This window comes from Poromitra crassiceps, assembly GCF_964638095.1.
Source record: "Poromitra crassiceps genome assembly, chromosome: 5".
NCBI lineage: Eukaryota > Metazoa > Chordata > Actinopteri > Beryciformes > Melamphaidae > Poromitra > Poromitra crassiceps.
In genome coordinates this window covers 28,446,166-28,468,168 of record NC_139642.1, presented here as the reverse complement: position 1 = coordinate 28,468,168, position 22,003 = coordinate 28,446,166, and the positions used below count along the sequence as shown (strand labels likewise).

Below are 22,003 nucleotides of genomic sequence, written 5' to 3'. Positions count from 1 at the left end.
CAGTCAAGAGGCTTTTGAGACTCACCCAGAGTCTGCGTCTGTGCTGGCCCCTCCCTCAGCCCGCAGCCAGCTAGCAAGCGGCCTCTGGCCACTTGTCAACACTGTGCCAATGGCCCGGGCAGGTAGTTCAGACATTTCTGAAGTACACCGCCGCTGAGATCATAGCAGGCAATGGATCAAAACTAAATGATTCCATGCAGACACGATAACAGAGCTCGTAGCTTTCGGCTGTCAAACTAGGTTTGGCTGTTCATTGTTGCTTTCACTTGCTGTTAACTACTTTTTGTAACGGTTTATTACTTTGCGTACAAAATATTCCAACTAGGGATGCATGATATTGGATTTTTTTGCCGATATCCGATATGCCAATATTATTTTCCAACTCTTTTGGCCGATTGCAGATTCCGATACATGTGCACGTTTCAACACCCGCACCTAATTTCAGACAACATCAAGTTCTGTCCTGTAGTGGAATTACCACATTATTATGCCTACTCTTATGGTGATAGATGGCCCACTGGCAGATACATACCATATTTTTGTTAGTCAAGCATCGAGCATTTGGGCATATTTAAAGCATAATTTTATCGGCCCGTCATATCAGCAAAAATGTTACTTTCGGGCCAATGACGATACATTATTTAATTTTCTTTATCGGCCGATACCAATGAGGCGGCGATATCATTGGTGCATCCCTAATTCCAACATAAGTCTTCTATCTTGTACGTATACCGTGTCTGTGGAGGTATGTGAATGTGCGTCAGAGTATATACACACACTACCAGTCAAAGATTTGGACACACCTGCCTGAATGTATTGTTTTTCATAATCTTAAAGCCATTTGAGGCTTATGCTTAAATGCTTGACATTTGTTTCCTAGACAAATATAAATAGTGAAGTTGATGCCTATTTATTAATTTCTTTCCAAAGCCTTTACTGTACCTTCCCATCAAGGCAAAGGGTGGCTAGTTGAAATAATCAAAAATATAAGATAAGAGAAGTTTTGTTTCCCCAACACTTTTTGGTCACTAGGGCTGGACCCGAATAGTCCACTATTCATTCATTGGGTAGATTTGGATATTCATTTTTGTTTATTTTTCTTTCTCTAAATGTAGACACTTGTTCGAGTGGCGCTAGGACCACGGGGACGTCAGTAGCAGTGGAGCCGGTCAGAACAAGTGGACTTCGAGGAAATGTTTTGGCAGAGAGGAACACTGTGACCTGAGTGGGCTACAAAGTATGAAATGTGTGAAGATAGTAGCTTTGCTGCAGCCAGATATGCCATGCTTTCTAAATAACTGTCTGCATTCCCAGAAGACGTTAATATTGTCAATGGAGGAGAGGCTGTGGGCGGTGCAGGTCATGAGAGCAGAGCTGCACCAGCTGAACATAAGGTGTGTAGAGAGAGACAGTAGCCTGCTGAAAGGCCCAACACCATGGCCACGCCCACATCAGGGGACAGGGCCAGACACATGAACTTTTTCTGGATGGACAGATTTGTCGCCGCAAATCAGCAAATCATTTTGCTTATTTGATTTGTAATAACGCCGCCGTAGAATACACAAATAGTCGCTGTGGAATGGATTACTAAAGAATATTTGGTATTCGGGCCAGCCCTATTGGTCCCAGCATAGTTTTGATGTTTTTACTATTACTCTGAAATGTTGAAAATCATTTAGTAAAAATAGAGAGAAATGTGGCGTCTCCAAACTGATTGCGTATATGGTAAAGAATTGCACTTATAGCGCTTTTCTAGTCTACCGACCACTCAGAGCACTTTACGACACATGCCTACATTCTCTCTCTCTCTCTCTCACACACACACACACACACACACACACACCCCGATGGAGCTACCACGCAGGGTGCTGGTGCAACCATCGGGAGCAATTTAGGGTTCCGTATCTTGCCCAGGGACACTTGGACTGGAGGAGCCGGGGATCGAACCAACAACCTTCTGATTGGTGGACGACCCGCCCTACCTCCTGAGTATATGTGTGCTACAGTACAGCCCAGCTAATGGTACCTGCTATCTTGATGTTCATGTGACCATCCAGCAGCAGATTCTCAGCCTTCAGGTCCCTGTGGACAATGTTGCGGTTGTGACAGTATTCCACCGCCGACAGGATCTGCCAGAACTTCCTCCGGGCCTCCAGCTCACTCAGACGGCCGTGCTTTGCCAGGTAGTCTGCAGCCAGAAAGAAACAAGGGGGAACAGGGGCGACCATGTGTCATGTTAGAACTATGCGCGGATAACGTTTTACATTCACTTATATAACATGACTGTACAGGCCGTTCAGACACACAGTATCCTATATCACTTTGTGCTAGATTCAAACGTTTGCACGCATGTGCATTTCTCATTCCACTGAGTACTGACGGTTACGCTGAAAACATTGACGTTGTGCTGGCCTGCTGCCAATACCACTTTACACATGATGATGTATGTTACTCTGTGCTTTTGGCACTGACTGAATATGATATACGCTAATGATTCCTCCAAACCCATGTCGTTACCCTGTGTGTGTGTGTGTGTGTGTGTGTGTGTGTGTGTGTGTGTAAGAGTGTATGTGTGTGTAAGAGTGTATGTGTGTGTGTGTGTGTGTGTGTGTGTGTGTGTGTGTGTGTGTGCGCGTGTGTGTAAGAGTGTATGCGTGTGAGTAGGCCAGGGGGTTGACAGAAGAGAATGTACTGTGTTGTCATAGCTGGAGGAGGGAAGGGAGGACCAGACTTCTGAGAACTGGCCTGCTTCTACATAAGTCCACATTAGTAGAAGTGGGGGGGGGGGGGGGGGGGGGAGAAAGAGAAAAGGGAGGTGAAGAAGGGAGGAAGGAGGACAGGAGGGGTACGGCAGGCCAGGGAGGCCAAAAAGATGACCCAGCCCTTCTGGTGTTGTTGTAGTAATGATGCAGTGAATGTGCACACACACAGACATACTAATGTAAATATGCACCCGGGCTCTTTCCCAATGTCTAACAAAAACATCAGATTTATCTGTTGATCTACTTCGCACTGACTCCGCACACACTAGGAGGACAGAGAGAGAAGCTGCTTGTTTGGGTGGACAAACACAGGCTCTAGAGCCAGTGCTGGCCTTGGGGGCCCACGGGTCATGAACTTGACTCCAAGCATTCAAATCCCTGACCTGTCGCTCATTGTCCACTGTCACAATGACCTCATTGTTTCCCTCGCGTTTCACCTTTAACGTTCTGTAATCTTTACAATGTCAAGCTGATACTGTAGGCTGTAACAGGCAAGCTGATATTATCGGCCCTGTGAACTGTGGAAATGGTGCCAGTTGTGGTGTTTGTTGCCGTCTGCGGGGTTCCTCTTCACACCCTCTCCGTCCACATAGGCTAGCTAGCAAAGTCGTCATTTCACACTCTGCGGCAGCAGGACAGGACACGTCTGTGTGTTGGCTCTCCTTCCAACTGCTCTGACTGAACACAGAGCACTGACCAACCCTGACAACACAACAAGCACATTGCACCACACGACCAACACAACCTCTTCTACTGAAAGGACACAAAATGTCCCTTTCATTGGATGATAAGAAATCTTAGCATTTACTTGGATTCACTGACCGAGTCTACTTCGTAGAAAGAGCAAGTGTGCAGCAAGGCTGCTTTGATCTTACATTTCTATATATTTTCTGTTGGATCTCTGTATTTTTTATTTTTTGGTCTTTTCTTTAATTTCCTTTTTTTCTACACCAGTAATATTTCAGTTATTTATTTATTTCCCGTTGTTAACAATTGTAGAAATAAAAGACGACAATAAATGTAAACACTAGGGCAGCAACTATTCTTTTAATTATCGATGAATCTGTCGATTATTGTTATTTTCTCGACCAATCAGTCGTCGTGTCTATAAAATGTCACAGAATGGTGAAAACATTTTGATCACTTTTTCCCCAAAGCCCATGATGACATCCTCAAATGTCTTCTTTTGTCCTGATCAACAGTCCATAATCCAAAGATAATCAGTTTACTGTCCTAGAAAACTAAGAAACCAGAAAATATTCACATATCAGAAGCTGGAACAAGATAATTAACACAGCAGTGAGCAAGAGACTGTAAAGTAGAAGGTTTAACAACCATAACTTGCAGTATTAACTAAGTCCCAGGGAGATGATGCTATAGGCGCCCAGCAGCTTCGTCATCATTGATGAATGGTTAACTTCACACAGAATGAGAAAAGCTGATTAGATAGGAGCTGACAGATTCCACAGTGGAACCCGTCCAGTGACTGGGGCAGGTTTCATGCCACACTGCTAATCAAAAAACACACTGCGCAAGGGAATGTGTCAAGGACGTCCCAACACAGACCTGTGAGGGGACCAGGACAAAACACTCTGTAGGTGTGCTGTAGGACTGGTAATACAGTGCACTCCTCTTATAGTGACCACTTTGGGACGGGTCAAATTGATCACTATGAGCGGATGATCATTATAACAGATGTTTTTCTCTTTCTTTATTTCTCATGCAGAGTACCATCTAATTGACATTTGTATATTTATTACATTAATACAGTACATAATAGGGCTGGGTTAAAAAAAATCGATTCTCCGATTTTGAATCGATTTTTATTTTAATCCTTTGATATCGATTCATATGTCCAGAGATCGATTTATATATATATATATATATATATATATATATAGATAGATAGATATAGATAAACATAGGCTATAATATTATAGGCTGTGTGTGGTAGTTGAAACATAATTTCAAGTTGACGTTTAAACAAAAACATAAATACTATAGGCTACATAAATGGAAATGTTTGATCATTAATATCTCCTTATAGAAATTATATAGGCTGAAATCATATCACTGTGCATAATAGACCCTTCTCACAGGGGCCATTTTGTGTCGAAAAGACAGGGTAAAGACAGGTGCAAGCAAAACACTAATGAGGGTTTCCAACTTCCATGATTGGAATTTGGAAACCCTCATTAGTGTTTTGCTTGCACCTGTGTTTATTCTGCCTTTGACACAAAATGGCTCCCGTGAGAAGGGTCTATTGTGAAAGTGTCTTTATTGACAGATGAAAAGGCTGTTATTTACCCTTTGTCACCACCTGGTGAGTAAATATATGTGTAACTAAAACCATTAAAAGTGACAACCAGTCCGCAACTTTTTTCCCCCATGTATCTACCGGTCCTTGGTGCAAAAAAGGTTGGGAACTCCTGTGTTACATAACTGGACAGTCATGTAATTCAGGTTACAGCTCAAAAAACATGTTTTAGTATCACTAACCAAATCGATATTGAAATTAATCGAATCAGAATCGAATCGGGATTGATCGATTTGGAACCTTGTGAATCGGAATCGATTCGATTCTTGAAATTTGAACCAATACCCAGCCCTAGTACATAAAGTAATGAAACGGACAGCCTTGCTATTTACTGAATGTTATTGACTTTAAAAATGCATACAGTAAATTAGAGCCCGACCGATACTGGATTTTTGAGGCCGATGCCGATACCGATATTAGGGAGTAAAAAAATTCCGATATCGATATATCAGCCGATTTTTTTTTTTTTTTTTTTCAATTTTTATCCCCCATTAGTGCTATTTTTTATTTATTTATCCTGGTTGCTGCTCCACCCTCTGCCGATCTGGGGAGAGCCGAAAACTGGCTCCATGCTTCCTCCGAGACATGGGCAGTTAGCCAGCCGCTTCTTTTCACCTGACAGGGGAAGCTTCACTGGTAGGACATAGCACGTGGGAGGATCACGCTATTCCAACGAGTTCCCCTCCCTCCGAACAGGCGCCCTTAACAACCAGAGGAGGCACCACATCAGCAACCAGGATATTGCATGTTTTGGTGAAGGGGTTCCTATATGAAGGAAACCCCCAGGAGGCATGGGGAGAACATGCAAACTCCACACAGAAAGGCCCTTTTGACGACCCCACCCGGGCGGGGGGCACTCGAGGACATGTGGACGGGCACGCATTCCTTCAGCGTTCACAGCATCCCAGGTGGGAATCGAACCCAGGACCTTCGAGCTGTGAGGCGACAGCGCTTACCACTGCATCACCGTACCCCCCATCGGCCGATATTCTTACATTATATATACACATTATATTACACGATTTTTTTGCAATGATCCCTCAAATATCAAACACTTGACAAAGATATGAGTTGACATGAATTGAAATATGTAATGTAGGCAGGATATTTTACAGCTTATTAATAAACTTTATTGTCCAAAATGACATCAATGCAATGAAACAGTAAACTTAACTGGGAATTTAATAATTATAAATAACTAGAAATACAAAAACACAAGAAATAGAACAGTTAAGAAAATATATCAAATACACAACATGCTGTCTATAACTTAAAAAAAAGAAAGAATCGGCAATATCGGCCATAGATATATCGGTCGGGCTCTACAGTAAATTAACTTAGGCCTCCAGCTGTTCCAAACACAGTGGTCTTGCAAAGACAGAGACAGAGATGCCGCCATCTCTCCAGACAGACAGACAGACACAGACAGAGATGCCACAATCTCTCCATTGTCTCTCCTCGTTGGCTCATTTTTGGCCGTTGGGTAAGTAAAAAATAAATAAATAAATTACTGTAGTTTTAAGGCCCAATAATACTCTACGTTAGAGACGGAGACGGACAGAGCCTTCCGTCCGTACTCTGCGTTCATTTTGTGCGTATTTCTCTCCGTCCTCTGAAAGCTTACGGATACACACGAAACGGAGCAGAACCACTCACACATTTGACTCTCTACTGCCCACTAGTGGATGTATTGTCCAACATGATACCAACGCGAAAGACGCAGGGAAGTATGTGGGCAGTGACGATTAGGCCGTTTGAAACGGACACATTTATTTTCGTATGAAAATGGGAGTATAATTGGGCCTTTAAAAATTTTCTCCATTGTTCTCAGGTGTCACAAGGCCCAAAATGATCACTGTAAGCAGAGTACTGATCACTATAAGTGAATTATTTAAACAGCATCTGTATAGGAATGATTCGGGACCAAGATTTTTGATCAATATAAGCGGTTGATCACTAGAACCATGATCACCACCACTATACTGATCTGGGTCAGGGATCAAACCTCTCTCTCTATCTCACACACACACACAACACGCATGCGCGCACATCCACCCACCCACTCACTCACTTCCTTACACAGTACTGAGTGACCTTATGCCCTGCAATAACCATGCCTCATTGGGGCATCATCATGGACTTTGTGTTGTGAAATAACCTGCTTACTTGAAAGACTGAACCACTGAATAATACGAATGCTGAATGCCAGAAATCATCGTAGTTCTACATGAATGGCAGCGCTGCATCTGCTGCTGCTTCTACAGGCTGAAAAACAAGCCATTACTGTTTGAGCAATCAACAGTAAGCAGCCTCACACACACACACACACACACACACACACGTGCGCGCGCAAACACACACTCTCTCACACACACACACACACGCACAGCGGTATGTTGCCCCAGTGGAGGGATGAGTAATGCACTGATTCAATGTCAGCGGGGGCAAGGACCTCAGCACAGTCAGGCACGCAGTGGTGCATTGCATTCTGGGAAAGTGGACGGAACAAGTATGAATCATAGGGGTCGGGTGTTAGGGAACAGCTCAACAGCCAGTGTGCTCCACTTGTGCTAAGTGCCGGGTGAGAAGAAGCTACGTCTCTCAGCAGCTGCTCAGGTTTGGATGGGACTAACATTATGGATAACAAACAGGCTCTTCGGATTTCCCTCTGGCTAGACACCAGATAGCACCAGCCAGAAAGTGAGAAAGGTGACAGTCTGGAGGACAAGGGGCACACAGACACACACACACACACACCTTTTTCCATTTCCGCAAATATCTATACATGATCAGTGACGGGTAATACGTCTAGAGCTGCAATGATTAATCGCTTAGTTGTCAACCATTAAATTAATCGCCAACTATTTTGATAATCCATTAATTGGTTTGAGTAATTTTTTTTAAAGGGGGAGGGAGTCAAAAGAAACACCGATTGACATTTTTAACCATTTTCTGACATTCTACAGACCAACAACTAATCGATTAATCGAGGAAGTAATCAATAGATTAATCGACAATGAAAAGAATCATTAGTTGCAGCCCTAATAACCTAGTGTAAAACGAGTGTATGGAGAGAGTTGAGGCCAGTCACTTGTACGGCAACCATTTGAGGGCATCCTCCTCCCTCAGAGTATTAGCTATCATTCTAAAAACTAAACTAAACCGGTCTGCTCTGCTCTGAAACACTTTCACTCCTCACGCGTCAGTCATCGCACAATACGGCGTCACTCGTCAGTCCTCGTTCCTCAGATATCATAGCTCATAAAAAACTCAGTCAGTCATCAGTCCGCATTCCTCATCGTACAGTAGCTCATATAAAACCTCTGTCAGTCGTCGCACAAACCGGCATCACTCCTCACGCCTCCTATCATCACGGCGTCATTTCTCCTCCCTCAGACAAACCTTTAAAAGAAATCTCCTAACGCATAAAACGTTGTTACTCCTTTTTATTTTTTATTTACATTTACACTTTAGCCTACCGGTCGCCCGGTCAAACACGGAAGAACAAAAACAAAACAGGAGCAACAAAGTTTTATGCGTTAGGAGATTTTTTTTAAAGGTTTGTCTGAGGGAGGAGAAATGACGCCGCGATGATAGGAGGCGTGAGGAGTCATGCCGTTTTGTGCGACGACTGACAGAGGTTTTATATGAACTGTGATAACTGAGGAATGTGGACTGATGACTGACGAGCGACGCCGTATTGTGCGATGACTGACGCTTGAGGAGTGAAACACTATTGCAGGAAGAATGACAACGTTTTCGTGTGAGGACCGAAGGCGTTTCAGAGCAGACCCGATGCGGTTTAGTACGAGACACAAGAACTGACAACGCTTAGACTGAGGAATGATAGCCAATACTCTGAGGGAGGATGCCCTAAAATGGTTGCCGTAGACTTGACCACCACTGTGGCCAGCACAGCATGTTAACTCCACTTTACAGTATGAGGGCGACAGAGGCACAGACGATGCTGAGCTGACTCTGCGTAATGCTGTGATGAAACGGCCCATCCATCCTAAAGGAGATGCCAGGGTTCTATTGGTGGATTTGCGCTCGGCTTTTAATTCAATGAGGACGCGTATTCTCCTGAAAAGACTCATCGATCTCAATATCAATAAGAAGTTAGTTCTGTGGATCAGAGATTTTCTTTCCTGCAGCCCACAGAGGGTCTGCACAGGCTGCCCACAAGGTTGTGTTCTTTGTCCTGTGATATGGCATACAGTTTTAAATGCTGCATTACAGTAAAGTGATGTAATTTTCTGTTCTAACGGTTCTATTATTTGCCTTTACCCACTTGATTATATCCACATTACTGATGATTGTTTATCAACAATCTCATTATGTCAATATTGTGTGAAAGCACCAATAGTCAGGGAAGGAAACCCAGGCTTTGCATTTTATTTTGATAACAGTCTTGTCCGGGATCCAGCTTGAAAAAAATGGTAATATGATATTTCTGCCATATCGCCCACCTCTAATCTGGCCCAGACTATGGCTCTCAAAACATGGTGTCACATTAACCAGCTAGAAGACAAAAGAACTCATCATCTGCACAAAACCAGATTTGGAAACAGAGCCAGTGTCATGGCCATTGGCAAACATGTTGAAACTGTGAAAAATGTTAAAATGTTTAGACTTCCAGGTGAGTTTCTCTGAAAATATTATATCTCACTCCCTACAATAAGGCAAGGCGTTGCGCGGCCCACAATTGCACACCTGTGCACTCTGCGAGCACACGCAGCGCGCGAGCTGTGTCTGCGAGACCTCGAGTGCAAACCAGTGAGGCACGGTAGAAATTAGCGCCGTCAGTTGAGAGGCGAGGAGGCACAGCGTGCGAGCTGCGTGCGCTGGAAAGCGTGCGCTCGAAGCACGCTCCGTTTCCAGTATAGCATATTTTCAAGAAATGCTACTTCATCTTCTGAGAAGACTCAGTGGCCCTCGGTGTTTGTCAGCAGATTTTAGGATTGGTGTTAATCTTCCTGCCTGGTACGGTCACCTAAACTGTAGATTGAAGAATAAACTTCACGTTTCACAGAAAGGACGAGGAAGAAGGCGAGGGCTATCCTGGCAGATAGCTCCCACCCTCTATTCAGCCGGTTTGAGCCTTTGAGCTCCAGGAGGCGCTATAGAGTCCCTCTGCCAACTAAAAATACCTCTTGATTTGTTACTTCTTTGAGCCCACTACGCCCATATATTTATAAGTCTACGGTTGTAACAAATGAGGGGAGTCATACCCCAAAGTAAAAGTTACTTAAAACAATTAATTAACTAAAACTAAGGGGAAATAACTAGACAACAACAACGACATGAAACAAAACAGACAAAACAAAAGGTGCATCGGTGAGGAGGGAGAGAGCGTGAACGCCGGTCTGAAGGTTTTCTTAGAACCTGTATTTCAGAGGACACAGAGGAAACTGATCCAGAAATATGAGGGATCCTTTCGATGTGTTATGGTCAAATAGAAAGTGGCAGCGTAAATAATTAACAATACAGCCTGAATGATAAATAGCCTGAATATGCTCCTTCTTTCCCCTTTCATCCCCAGACCAGACGAGAGATGTGTGTGTGTACGACTACCAGCAGCGATCATCCTCTCCTCTCTGCAGCAGCGCTTTGTGAAATATGCATGGCCTACATTTCCACACCACCTTCCTTCTTCCAAATCCAAATGGATGTCCCCTGCTCTCTCCCCTATTCTGCTCCTCTCTGCCTCATCTCCCCTCCTGACGCTGCCTCTGCGACTCCACCTTTACAGGATGTGTGCTTGACGTTGACCCAATTTCCAGGTGTGATCCAGCCTGCAGTGGCGATGCAGGCAGGCTGCTGAGGAGGAGGAGGAGGAGGAGAGGAGTGGACTGACAGACTGACAGACAGACAGACAGCTAGACACAAAGGCAGACAGCTAGACACAAAGGCAAGTCAGCAGTCTGGCATGGATGCCTGTGCACTGTGCAGTGCCCATTCTTGTGCCCACCCACACCCCCTGCAAGAAGGAAGCCATCACTCTCCTCCGCCTGCTGGTGCCAAGCCCAGCTCGGCTTCTTTGTCTGTGCAGCTCAGACAGACACACTCACACACACACGGTCACACCCCTGCCTGCTGCTCACGTACCTCTGTTTGCTCTGACGACAGAGCCAGAGGCAAAGGCTCCTCATCCATCGTCTGGCTGAAGCGCTGTAACTGGGTGGCTCGCTAAACATCCCTAACGTGAATTACTCTGCTCTTTGTAACCTAGTCCCAGGAGGAGACCTAAGAAATCACTAATAATAATAATAATAATTGGCTGGATTTATAGAGCGCCTTTCTAGACACTCAAAGCGCTTCACATAATCAGGGGAGGGAGGGGGAGGAGGGAACTCAACTCATCCACCACAGGCGTGTATAGCAGCCACCTGGGTGATGCGGTCCAGCCAGTTTGCGCCAGAACGCTCACCACACATTCAGCCATCACAGTGGAGAGTTTGAGGACTGAATGTGCCAATTATGTAACGAGGGATGATTAGGTGGCCATGATTGAAGGAAGGCCTGTGTGGGAATGTAGCCAGGGCACCGGGGTTACACCCCTACTGTTGTGAAGAGTGCCGATGGGATCTTTAATGACCACTAGTGAGTCAGGACCTCGGTTTAACGTCTCATCTGAAGGACGGTGCTCACTCACAGGACCCCGTCTCTGCCCTGGGGCATTGGGGGAGATTATTCATCAGACCATTCAGACCAGAGGGGAAGAGCACCTCCTACTGGTCCTCGAAACACCACTTCCAGCACCAGTCTCCCCTCCAAGGAGTCTCCTAGGCCAGACCTGCTTAGCTTCCCCACGAAAGCCAGTAATGTAAAACAGGAGCCACTGGTGCTGCTGACATCATGTCAGAAAAGAGCAGGCAACTCTCTGGAAGGCAACAGCCGAGGAAGAGGAGAGATTTGAACGGGCCCTTCATCCATTTGTCCCAATGCAGCATCATGGTTGAACGGCCTGATCCATCTCCCGAATGTGCATATTATGCTAATTAGAAGCGATTGTTCAATTTTGTGGCATGGAAAATAGTGTATTATGGTCTGCTTCCAAAGCTCAGTCTGCTGCTACCACTCAGTGTCTGCCTGGCAAATCCAATGCTGCTATTCCTGCAGCTGACGATGACATATACATGTCTTACATAACAATATTACATTGTGCAATCAGCAGCACATAGGGGTCTAGCGATTCAGGGCACGATGGTTTTGTAATACCTCCAGATGATCCATGAGGCAATCTATGGAATCTCTAAAATGAGGTTAACTCATCATGATGGGCTCTGGTGTGCTGGCAGAGGCGGGGTCACACAGTGGTGATATAACTTCCCTGGGCTAATGGGAGCAGCAATTTCATGTAAACACAATAGGGTATGGTGGTGCCTAGGAAAACATTTTCAATAAACAAACCACACATCATCTCAACCTCTCTAACTACACCTCTTTTTCTGGTTTTGTGCAATACTGCACAAAATTAAACAACAACATAAAACAGCGTAATGTAAAATAATAATAGAATTAATTTTGAATGATGTTATCATAAGCTAGTTCTTTTATATTCCCTAACACTAAGTTATGATTTTGCTTTGGCATCCTAACCTGTTGCTGACTGCTTGTGTTGTGCTAACGCTGCTAACAGGGAAATCATCTCACTTTAGCTTTTGCTAGATAGTTTACCAAATGTTAAACACAGTTTCAGCACATGACAAGAACATGACATGGAACCACCTTAGCCAACCTAAACCTATAGCTACTCTTATTAAAAGTAAATTAATAGTGTTGCTATAGTCAGATGTAGCCTGTACTAAGTCACATAACTCATTGCCTTCCACCTCTGGTGGAGACACAGTTGCAGTCTTCAGAGAAAAACACCTCAACTTTTCTTTGCCCACAAATGTAATGCTAGCTGTCGTTTCATGGTTCAAACAATTGATGGTGCTGTCACTCCATTCAAGATGCCATCGTCTGTGGTACGTAGTACTGCAGCCTGGAAGCTAGTTTTAGGGCAGGTTGGACTATACCATAGTTTGCAGTGCAATCAAGGGAGTGCAATCAAAATGTAACTGCAGACAGAGCAGATATTTTACTTGATCTTTAATTAAATTAAAAACATTGAGAGATTGAAGATTCTTTTTTTTTTTTTTTTTTAACAAAATTTTGACTTTTAAAGGGGGTCAAAAGTGGAGGGGCAAAAGTGGAGGGGCAAAAAGCCCCCCTTAACGACAAACGAAAGACCGTCTCGCTGGCGTTCCTGCCGGCAATCCCCCAGGTCTCATAGGGGTAATATAAAACATTGAAAAAACACATTTTGGCAAAAAAGAATTCTTGTGATCATCAAAATCTTTATTTTAGAAGTCCTATGAATGCCAAAAATACATACAAAAATACATGCTCATTCGTGCCCTACTATAATGGTGTAGGCGCCTATGCCATTGCCCCCCAATGATTCTTTCTTCCTCTCTGCACACTTCTGCAGTTCTCAATATTTTCCACCACATCGCCGCTTTCTCTCATCCATTGAGCCTCTGCTCCCTACATACAGTACATACAGTACATAGCTCTCTGGGTCACAGGAGTAGGACTTGCTGTTGTTGAGTCAACATCACAAGTGGAACACTGGCCTCAGAATGACAAAGGCGCACGCACGCACACCGACACACACTAGGGTTGTCAAAAGTATCGATAGTATCGATAAAAGTCAATACTAAAAATTTGAAACAGATACAATACTCATTTGCATCTGTATCAATATCAGCAGTGCTTTCTCTTAATGAAAAATCAAACATACCACTGATTTCTCCCTCCCTGTCATTGGTGGGTATCTTTTGCTTCAACAAGTTTAAAGTATTCTGATAGGCTGATGATGACTAGAGCAGGGGTAATCTGCTGTGTTATGATCAGGGTTTTTCCGCTAGACAAAACAGCTGCAGGACGTGTCCTTTAAGATTTCAAATACAGGACAAGTGGGATAAACTCAGGACACATATTAAATCTGTGTTTATTGAGCTTAAAAACAATTGATATAGGCTTAGGCTAAATCTGTCTTTGTTTATTTTTCGATACCGCGTGGTATCGAAAATGGTATCGAGACGAGTATCGATATTTTCCTGGGTATCGGTATCGAAGTAGAAATTCTATTATCGTGACATCCCTAACACACACACAGCAGCAGCAGAGGTTAAACTCAGGAGCACGGCCACATTGTTTACGGCAGAGCGTTACTACAGTAATCCTATCAACTACTGTGTCTGGAAGTAGGCTAAGCACAAACATTCTCAGACTGTCTAATAATCCAGGTGCATCATCATGACCCACCTACAGGTGTCGACACCAGACGCGTACAGTATTACACATTCTACACATACTTACTACACATACATACTGGCTTTGTCAGGCCTATAGTTTGCATGCAGAGAACAGGAGAGATACGGGGGTCCATTGCGTCAGAGAGGAAGAATCAAGCATTATATTTGGCTTCTGCTTTTTCCTCAAACTTAATAAGCCTGCGATGAATGCAGCAATACATGGCAACGGATGGACAAAAGGTCAATGAAGGCTGTCACTGTTAGTACTAATAACAAAAATGGATCCTTGCAGATGTATGCCTCTGTGCTCGGGAGCAGAAAGTGTTCTTTCATAACAAAGATGTCTGCCAGCGGGCCCACCGTGTGACGTCCAGCCCGCTGGATCCGGCTGGCAGGGTACACAGAGTGCACATGTGTGCTAGTGTGATAGAACATGCGTCACTTCATAGCAGACTCAGATAATTTCTTATCTTCAAGGACTATTCTTGCTCTGTTCTGACTCGTTTCTCCCCCCTTTCAATACGACTCGCTTTATGCGCGCTTTATGCCGTTCCTGTGTGTGAAGCAGGTCTACGCAAAATGCTCTTTGTAATATTCTAGCTATCTCTCTCTCCACATAGCTGAGAGAGGTGCTGGCCACGTGGATTCCTTCAGGCCTGGAGCGCCGTTTCCTCAGGGACTTTTTGCAGCAATGGGGAGGAGGGGAACTTTTGTCTTTTAGTTCCAAACCAGTCTTTCCATTCTATTCTATCCAGAGAGAGAGCTGCAGTGCTAAAACATGGCTGCTTCAAGTGTGAAAGAATATACTGACTGCAACCAGGCAGTAAGGCTCATTATTTTACCGTCAATGCTCGGGGGGGACATCGACATGTCCTGGTCCACACTTGCAGTATATTTATCTGGCAATTCTGGGCCTACTTCCTTATTGTGCGCTCGTATCTCTCTCGTGAATCACTGACTGGAAATGACTATAATAATGTCCATCATCAAAAGGGATTATTTCTGCGATATGTCTCTAAGATCCTAATCTAATAAAGGGGCCTTTTGTGCTCTCTGTGATGAAAGAGCTGGTCTTTCACAGTGCCTTCAAGAAGGATCTCCAGCCCGACTCAAGAAGCCACATTTCCTATGTGAGAATCTACTTCTGCTTGACCTTTGACCCTGCTGAACTGTCTGCTACAGTATGACACTACTGCCGTTTGACAGCTCATATAGTGAATGTTGACTTTGGACTTTCAATACCGCTTTCATGTTGTTCCTTGTAGTTTTGCTTATGAATGCTGTATAACTGTGTGTGTGCGTGCAACTTTTGGGTGTTTTACGACGCTGCTGGGTCTCTCTTGAAGAAGAGATTTTTTAATTGCACAGATCAAATGTAATCTTTAATCTCGGCCTGGGTGAGTGAAGATTACGTTAAAAAAAAAAAAAAAAAAAGTGGGGTAGGGGTTATAGAAATGAGTTTCCTTATTGCCTTTTTCCTCCAGAACTGGCAGCAACTTTCTAACAGTGGGCTGTTCTGGTGGTGTGGCATTGTTGCTAGCTAACATGCAGATAGTCATCTTGATGTTTTACATAATCTGTGAAACAGACAGTCGACTCAATAACAGACCGACTAAAGAGAAGGAGCAGGGGACAGCCATACATACAGTATTACAGTATATATATGACTGTGCTGCACTAGACTAAACAGTCAAACTTTCAGCGCCCACATACAGTAACAGTCAACTCATAACACATGAGTCTCCCTCTCTCTGAGGGCACCTCTCTGCGTCCTGCCCTGGCCTGTTGAACAGATGCCATCCATGATGCCGGTCCACATGCATGGCATAAGGCAAGACAACAAGGTGAACACCTTCAGCAGGGCACATGGCAAGGGCTTCATGATTCAGAGCACCATCACCTCACATCTTTCCATCTGACTATCATGTGACCTTTGAGATTGAGGTCAAGATAACTGAAGACAAAAGCTTAAAAAAAGACTGATACTTCCTTGTTTGTAAAAACGTAAGCGACATTACTGCCAACGGTGACGCATAGGACATATGATCTGGGGGAGGACATACATCCTTTACAAAAAATTAGAATATCATGGAAAAGTTAGGTTTTTTTCCGTAATTCCTTTCAAAAAGTGAGACTTTCATAGATTATAGATTCATTACACACAAAGTGAAATATTTCTAGCCTTTATTGGTTTCATTTTTCATAATTTTGGCCTACAGCTCCAGAAAGCCCCCAAAACAGTATTTCAAGAAATTAGAATAGTGTGAAGAAAATCAGCGGTTACTTCTCAGTTATGACTGACTCCAGCCTCAGTCCACTCCCTCTGAATCTCCACCAAATTTTTTGAATCGTCTTTGCTGGACAATCCGCTGAAGCCCACGGTCATCCATGGTATTTCCATGATATTCTAATTTCTTTTGAAAGAATCTGTATATGACCTGGGGGAGGACATATATGACCTGGGGGAGAACATATATGACCTGGGTGGGACAATGGGTTTTAGACAGTGAAGTCAGCTTGGCCTTGAAATTTGAATGAATCACTCACCAAAGATCTCCCCATTCTTGGCATACTCTGTTACCAAGTAAAGCATGTTCTTCGTCTCCATCACCTGAGAGGGGGAGCAGGGGTCGAGGGCGGGTAGAAAGAGAGTGGGAGAGTGAGCGTAAATCAACAGCAGAAAAATGGCTAAAATCACTTGCAAGTTTGATCAGATAATACATCTTAATAGACTCCTACAACAACAAGAGAGAATGACAGCTTAGGAATACACACAAACGACCAAACACACATATAGAAAACATTATGCAACATGGCCTTATTTAGGTGAGCCCGCCCGCAGTGTCTGGCATCCAGAGAGAAAAAATGCATGAATGGTGCAGGCGGGCCTAAATATGGCAGCCATGTAAGAGGACGGAGGTGGATGGATGGTGCCGGCCCGGGGTACATCTGAATGATACTTCAAAGCTCTGGGTTCTGACACGCTGGTGCCGGTGGAGCCCGGCTTGTGTAGGAGGAGGAGGAGGACAGATTTAGAAGCAGAGACATTCAGGAGAGATGAACAGGAGAGGGGACAATCCGATGGAACAGAGAGGATGAATCAGACACACGGAGGCCAGACATTCACACTAGACATCCCACGCTTGTTGTTATGCTCAATTTCCCATCCCGGTATTACAGACTGATTCATAGATTTTAGGAAACCAAAGCCAAGTCCTGCGGTTGGCTCAGGTTGTATAATGTACATGCAGACACATTTTGTGCTACATTTTTAGTTATTCCCAATATGAACTGATAACGATCAGTATCCACACAAAGGTATTGTAAGGTGCTGGGGGGGGGGGGGCAATTGATTGATGAACTCATAGGCATTAATTGTGATTGTGCCTATAGACAGTAGCAGTCCACATTGTAAGAGGATGGCAAAGGGGTCAACAGGAGGATATTACAACTGGGGTCAGTAAAGAAAAGGCAGCAGAACACTTGAACTTGAGGTGGGGTCTACTCTGTGTGTGTGTGTGTGTGTGTGTGTGTGTGTGTGTGTGTGTGTGTGTGTGTGCGCGCGCATTAGGGGTGTCAAAATTAATCGTATAATCGATGCATCGCGATGCGGACGTGTGAATCGAATCGAAGACAGATGAATCGTTGAATCGTTTATGTTTAAATTTCTGTTGACATTCAGATTTTAAAGCACTTTAAAGTAAAAAAGGGACTTGATATTTATCTGACTGCTTGATAAAAAAGTAGCCGTGTGCAGTAATAGTACAGAAAATTGAGGATTTGATACTTGGAGCTGCAATACTGTTGGAGCTGTATCGAGATGCATCGTGGAATCGAATCGTTGACAGATGAATCGTAATCGAATCGAATCGTGAAACCAGTGAAGATTCACAGGCCTAGAGTGCGTGTGTGTGCATGCGTATGTGTGTGCGTGTGTGTGCACGCACGTATGTAGTGTACATGCTCACTACCTAGGGCTTCCCTCTGAGCCACAGGGCCACCCTCTGTTTATTGGAGGTTGGAAAGGAAGTGACTAATTGACTTGCTCTGTTTGGATGGACGGCCCGTTGGAAATAATGACACACAGCAAAATGCTGGAGTGTTGCCATAATGGTTGTATAATAATGATAATGAAGACCCATTTAGTTTTCCTAAACAAACTAATAGGACCCAAAGGCTTATGTAATACAATTGAGTCACCCCCCGAAAAATGTTACTGCTGGTTGGGGCCATCGTGTGCCGGATAGCAAACACCATGCTAACTAGGTGAGATGGGTTTCCCTAGCTACTGTACCAACAAAGAGCGCAGCAGCCAGAACAAATTAAATCTTAGAAAAACTTAGTGTCCCATAAAAATGCATGTGAACTTCCCCGGCACATCTGGACTTGCATAATAGCTAGTATAAAAGTGCCAAGGTGGCATGAAGGGAATAACAACATCTCATTGTGGCAATAAAATAAATACTTAAAAATGGCTAACGGCATAAAGAATTATTGTAAATCATACAGCTGATGCTAATTAGTTACTCTTACAACTTCATAAAACACAAGTTATTGACGGATCTCTTCTTCTCGGCGGCTGCAGATCAGACTGTATGTGTCACTTTTGCTAAATCAGTGTGCAACAAATATAGTGATGCTGTATCCCCTTGTTTAAACAGGAGGGATCCACACTTTTACAAGGTAGCATCAAAATATCAGACATTGACATGTATTAATTAATAGTCTACATTCAACACAACATTGTCTAAATAGAGCTTGACCTTGTAGTACAGCGCCATTATTGGACATTTCAACGTATTCGTCTTTTTGATCCTCAAGCGTCGACTACCACACTGTTCTGTTTGAACATAGCTGGTAGGCACTAGGCAGCACTTTGATACAGTGCAGAAAACACACAGCGCCAAGTGTCAGTCAGTCATTAACTCTGCTCCCATATCTTCAACCATCCAGCGGGGGCAGGTCCTGCTAGGCAGGAGTTGTTTGCTAATGCATTAGAAAATGGCCTTGAGAACTGTAGGTCCTGTGCCTCAACGGACAGTCTGGCAAAGCACCTCGAGTCGGGGGAAGATCAACACGTACGGAACAGAACAAACTCTGCTCCGCTGCACCGTTTTGTTCACAGACCCACTAGAGTCAGAGAGAGGCACTGTCACTAATTCCGGGCCCCCTGAAAAGATGTCATGTTACGTATTACAGTGTGATTACATCATTACAGAGCACATATCATCCGCTCCTCCGGCTCAGAGGGCCTCATGGAACTATTTCTCTCCCTCGCACAGGCACACATTACAGAAATATAATCAAAACAGCATGTAAATTAAAGAAAGAAAAACAACAAAAAATTAAGCAGCCCAAAGCACATAGCACAACAGATCACATGACAACACGGGCTACAATCTAAATAAACTTATTTCCACAGGAAGGAGGCAGTGATAAAACGCAGGCAGTCACACACACAAAAACACCAACAAAGAAAAAAACAGACAGGAGCCCCATCAAAACCATGGCAGTTAAAATCAATCAAAGCATGGAGAGGATAGTGGTAGGAGACCTTGCATACATCAGACGTAAAACGACGATACAGCCAGGGTAGAGAAGTACTGTACATGTAGCTAGAGGCTCACCTGGTAGAGCTTGATGATGTGCGGATGGTCCAGCATCTTCATGATCTGGACTTCTCTGTAGATCTTCTCCAGGTTGACAGCATCCAGCTGGGTCTTGTCAATGATCTTAATGGCCACCTGCAGGACGGACAACAAGCAGCAATGAGTTGTTTTCTCAATAAGGAACACCAGAATCCTCTCGTAAGGGCACGTCCTGCACCCCCCCCCCCCACACACACACACACACGCACACACACAAATACAGACAGGCTAACAGCTTGATATTCTGTAGAGAGTCGTGTGATCTATTTCAGCTGTGAGTGCAGAGATCTGTGTCTGAGATACTGTCTGGTGCGAGACACACAAGACTAAATAGTTACCGGTAATTACTGCTTATGCTGAATTCTGCACAAACAGCTTGAAGATCCCTGCCATGAAGCATCATCTGAAGGTACGGCAGAGGCAAACACATGCCTGGTTGAATATACAATGACACGCACATGTGTAAATCACAGCCCGCACACACACACACACACACACAGCGTCGGCCCTCTCGGCTTTGATTGATGGTGTCCGGTAGGTAACGAGCAATATTCACGTCCCTCTCAGACGCTCTCATAAACAACATGTCATCAGTGTTCCAAACGTCTCGGAGCCAAGCTGGGAAGAGTCAACAACAGTCAGGAGACCACATCTCCCCTCTCAGTCAGGAGACCACATCTCCCCTCAACAGTCAGGAGACCACATCTCCCCTCTCAGTCATCCTCCACGCCACTAGCAGATGCAGCTAGCAAACTTTTGAATCGCCCATAAAAATCATCCTTTTAGATAATTTTAAGCATACTCACAATTAAAGGGGGGGGGGGGGCTGTGGAGGGTGGAGTAAAAAAAAAAAAAAAAAAGGGGGGGGGGGGGGTTGCCCATGTATAATAGTATCCTTCTTTGCCTTGTATATTTTCTTAATTTTGTCTGCTTTTTGCAAGGTATATAAAAAATATAATCTTTAATTGGCCAAATCTTTGCCTATACTGTATATTCAAGAAAAATATCGCTATCGGAATAATATCGGTATCGGCAGATATCCAAATTCAGGTATCGGAATCAGATCGGAAGTGAAAGAATGCGGATCGGTACATCCCTAAAATAATAATAATAATAACTTTTTATGGCACACTAATTCCAAGGTTTTTTCCAGGGATTTCAGGGTTTTTAGTGTTTAGCTATAATTACACAACAACACTGACACACACACAAACACAAAGACACACACAACTTAAAACACCCTCTGAACCCTGCTCCTGTTGGCGAGTTACCGGCTGTTTGCATTATACACAGTGTAATGAGAGCAGAAATCCCACACAATGCTGCAAGAACAGTTCTGAGTGGTAGCGAACCACAAGGCCCACTGTACGACTCAAGGCACGGCCAGTACAGGTGCTGTAACAGGGACAAGTGACTCCTAGGCACTGTGTCACCCCATGTCTGGACTGCACACTGCAGTAGGTGTATAATGAGCTGAGAGGTTATGACATGCAGGGGCCATCAGGAGAAAAAGTAGGTTATGCAGACACAAAGGTGCACCTATCTAATGTGTCTCACACTCTCACACACACACACACACACACACACACACACACACACACACACACACACACACACACACACACACACACACAAACACACACACACACACGTCTACTGTTCCAAGTGTGATTATGCTATGGTATTCATTACAGACACACTAGGCCAACCATCTCCTTGCCCAGGCTAACTCAAGAGGCAGGCGGCATCACATGAAGCTGATAGTCTGTCTGGGTCTTTCCCTGACCTTGGCCACTGTCACAAACAGCCCGGCTGTCTGGCCCTGGGCCTAGTCTAGCCAAGAAGCTGTGTTTGCTCCCTGCAGTACCCAGCGCTGCTGAGTGACCTCTACCTACAAGGCTAAACTAATGGTCTGACTGCAACCACATGATGCCATCCAGAGCCAGCCATGTTGTGCATCACGCAAGA

General features: G+C 44.3%; 1 protein-coding gene across 1 annotated transcript in view; it reads right to left on the bottom strand.

The window, feature by feature from the left end:
- The window catches only part of sik2b (salt-inducible kinase 2b), a gene marked incomplete at both ends in the record, with an annotated part of 48,868 nt that overhangs the window by 25,333 nt on the left and 1,532 nt on the right, over positions 1-22,003 (bottom strand). Inside the window, 3 exon segments of the mRNA XM_083637575.1 lie at positions 2,027-2,188; positions 16,935-16,998; positions 20,015-20,131. Of these exon segments, the coding sequence (XP_083493701.1) occupies positions 2,027-2,188; positions 16,935-16,998; positions 20,015-20,131 (343 nt within the window).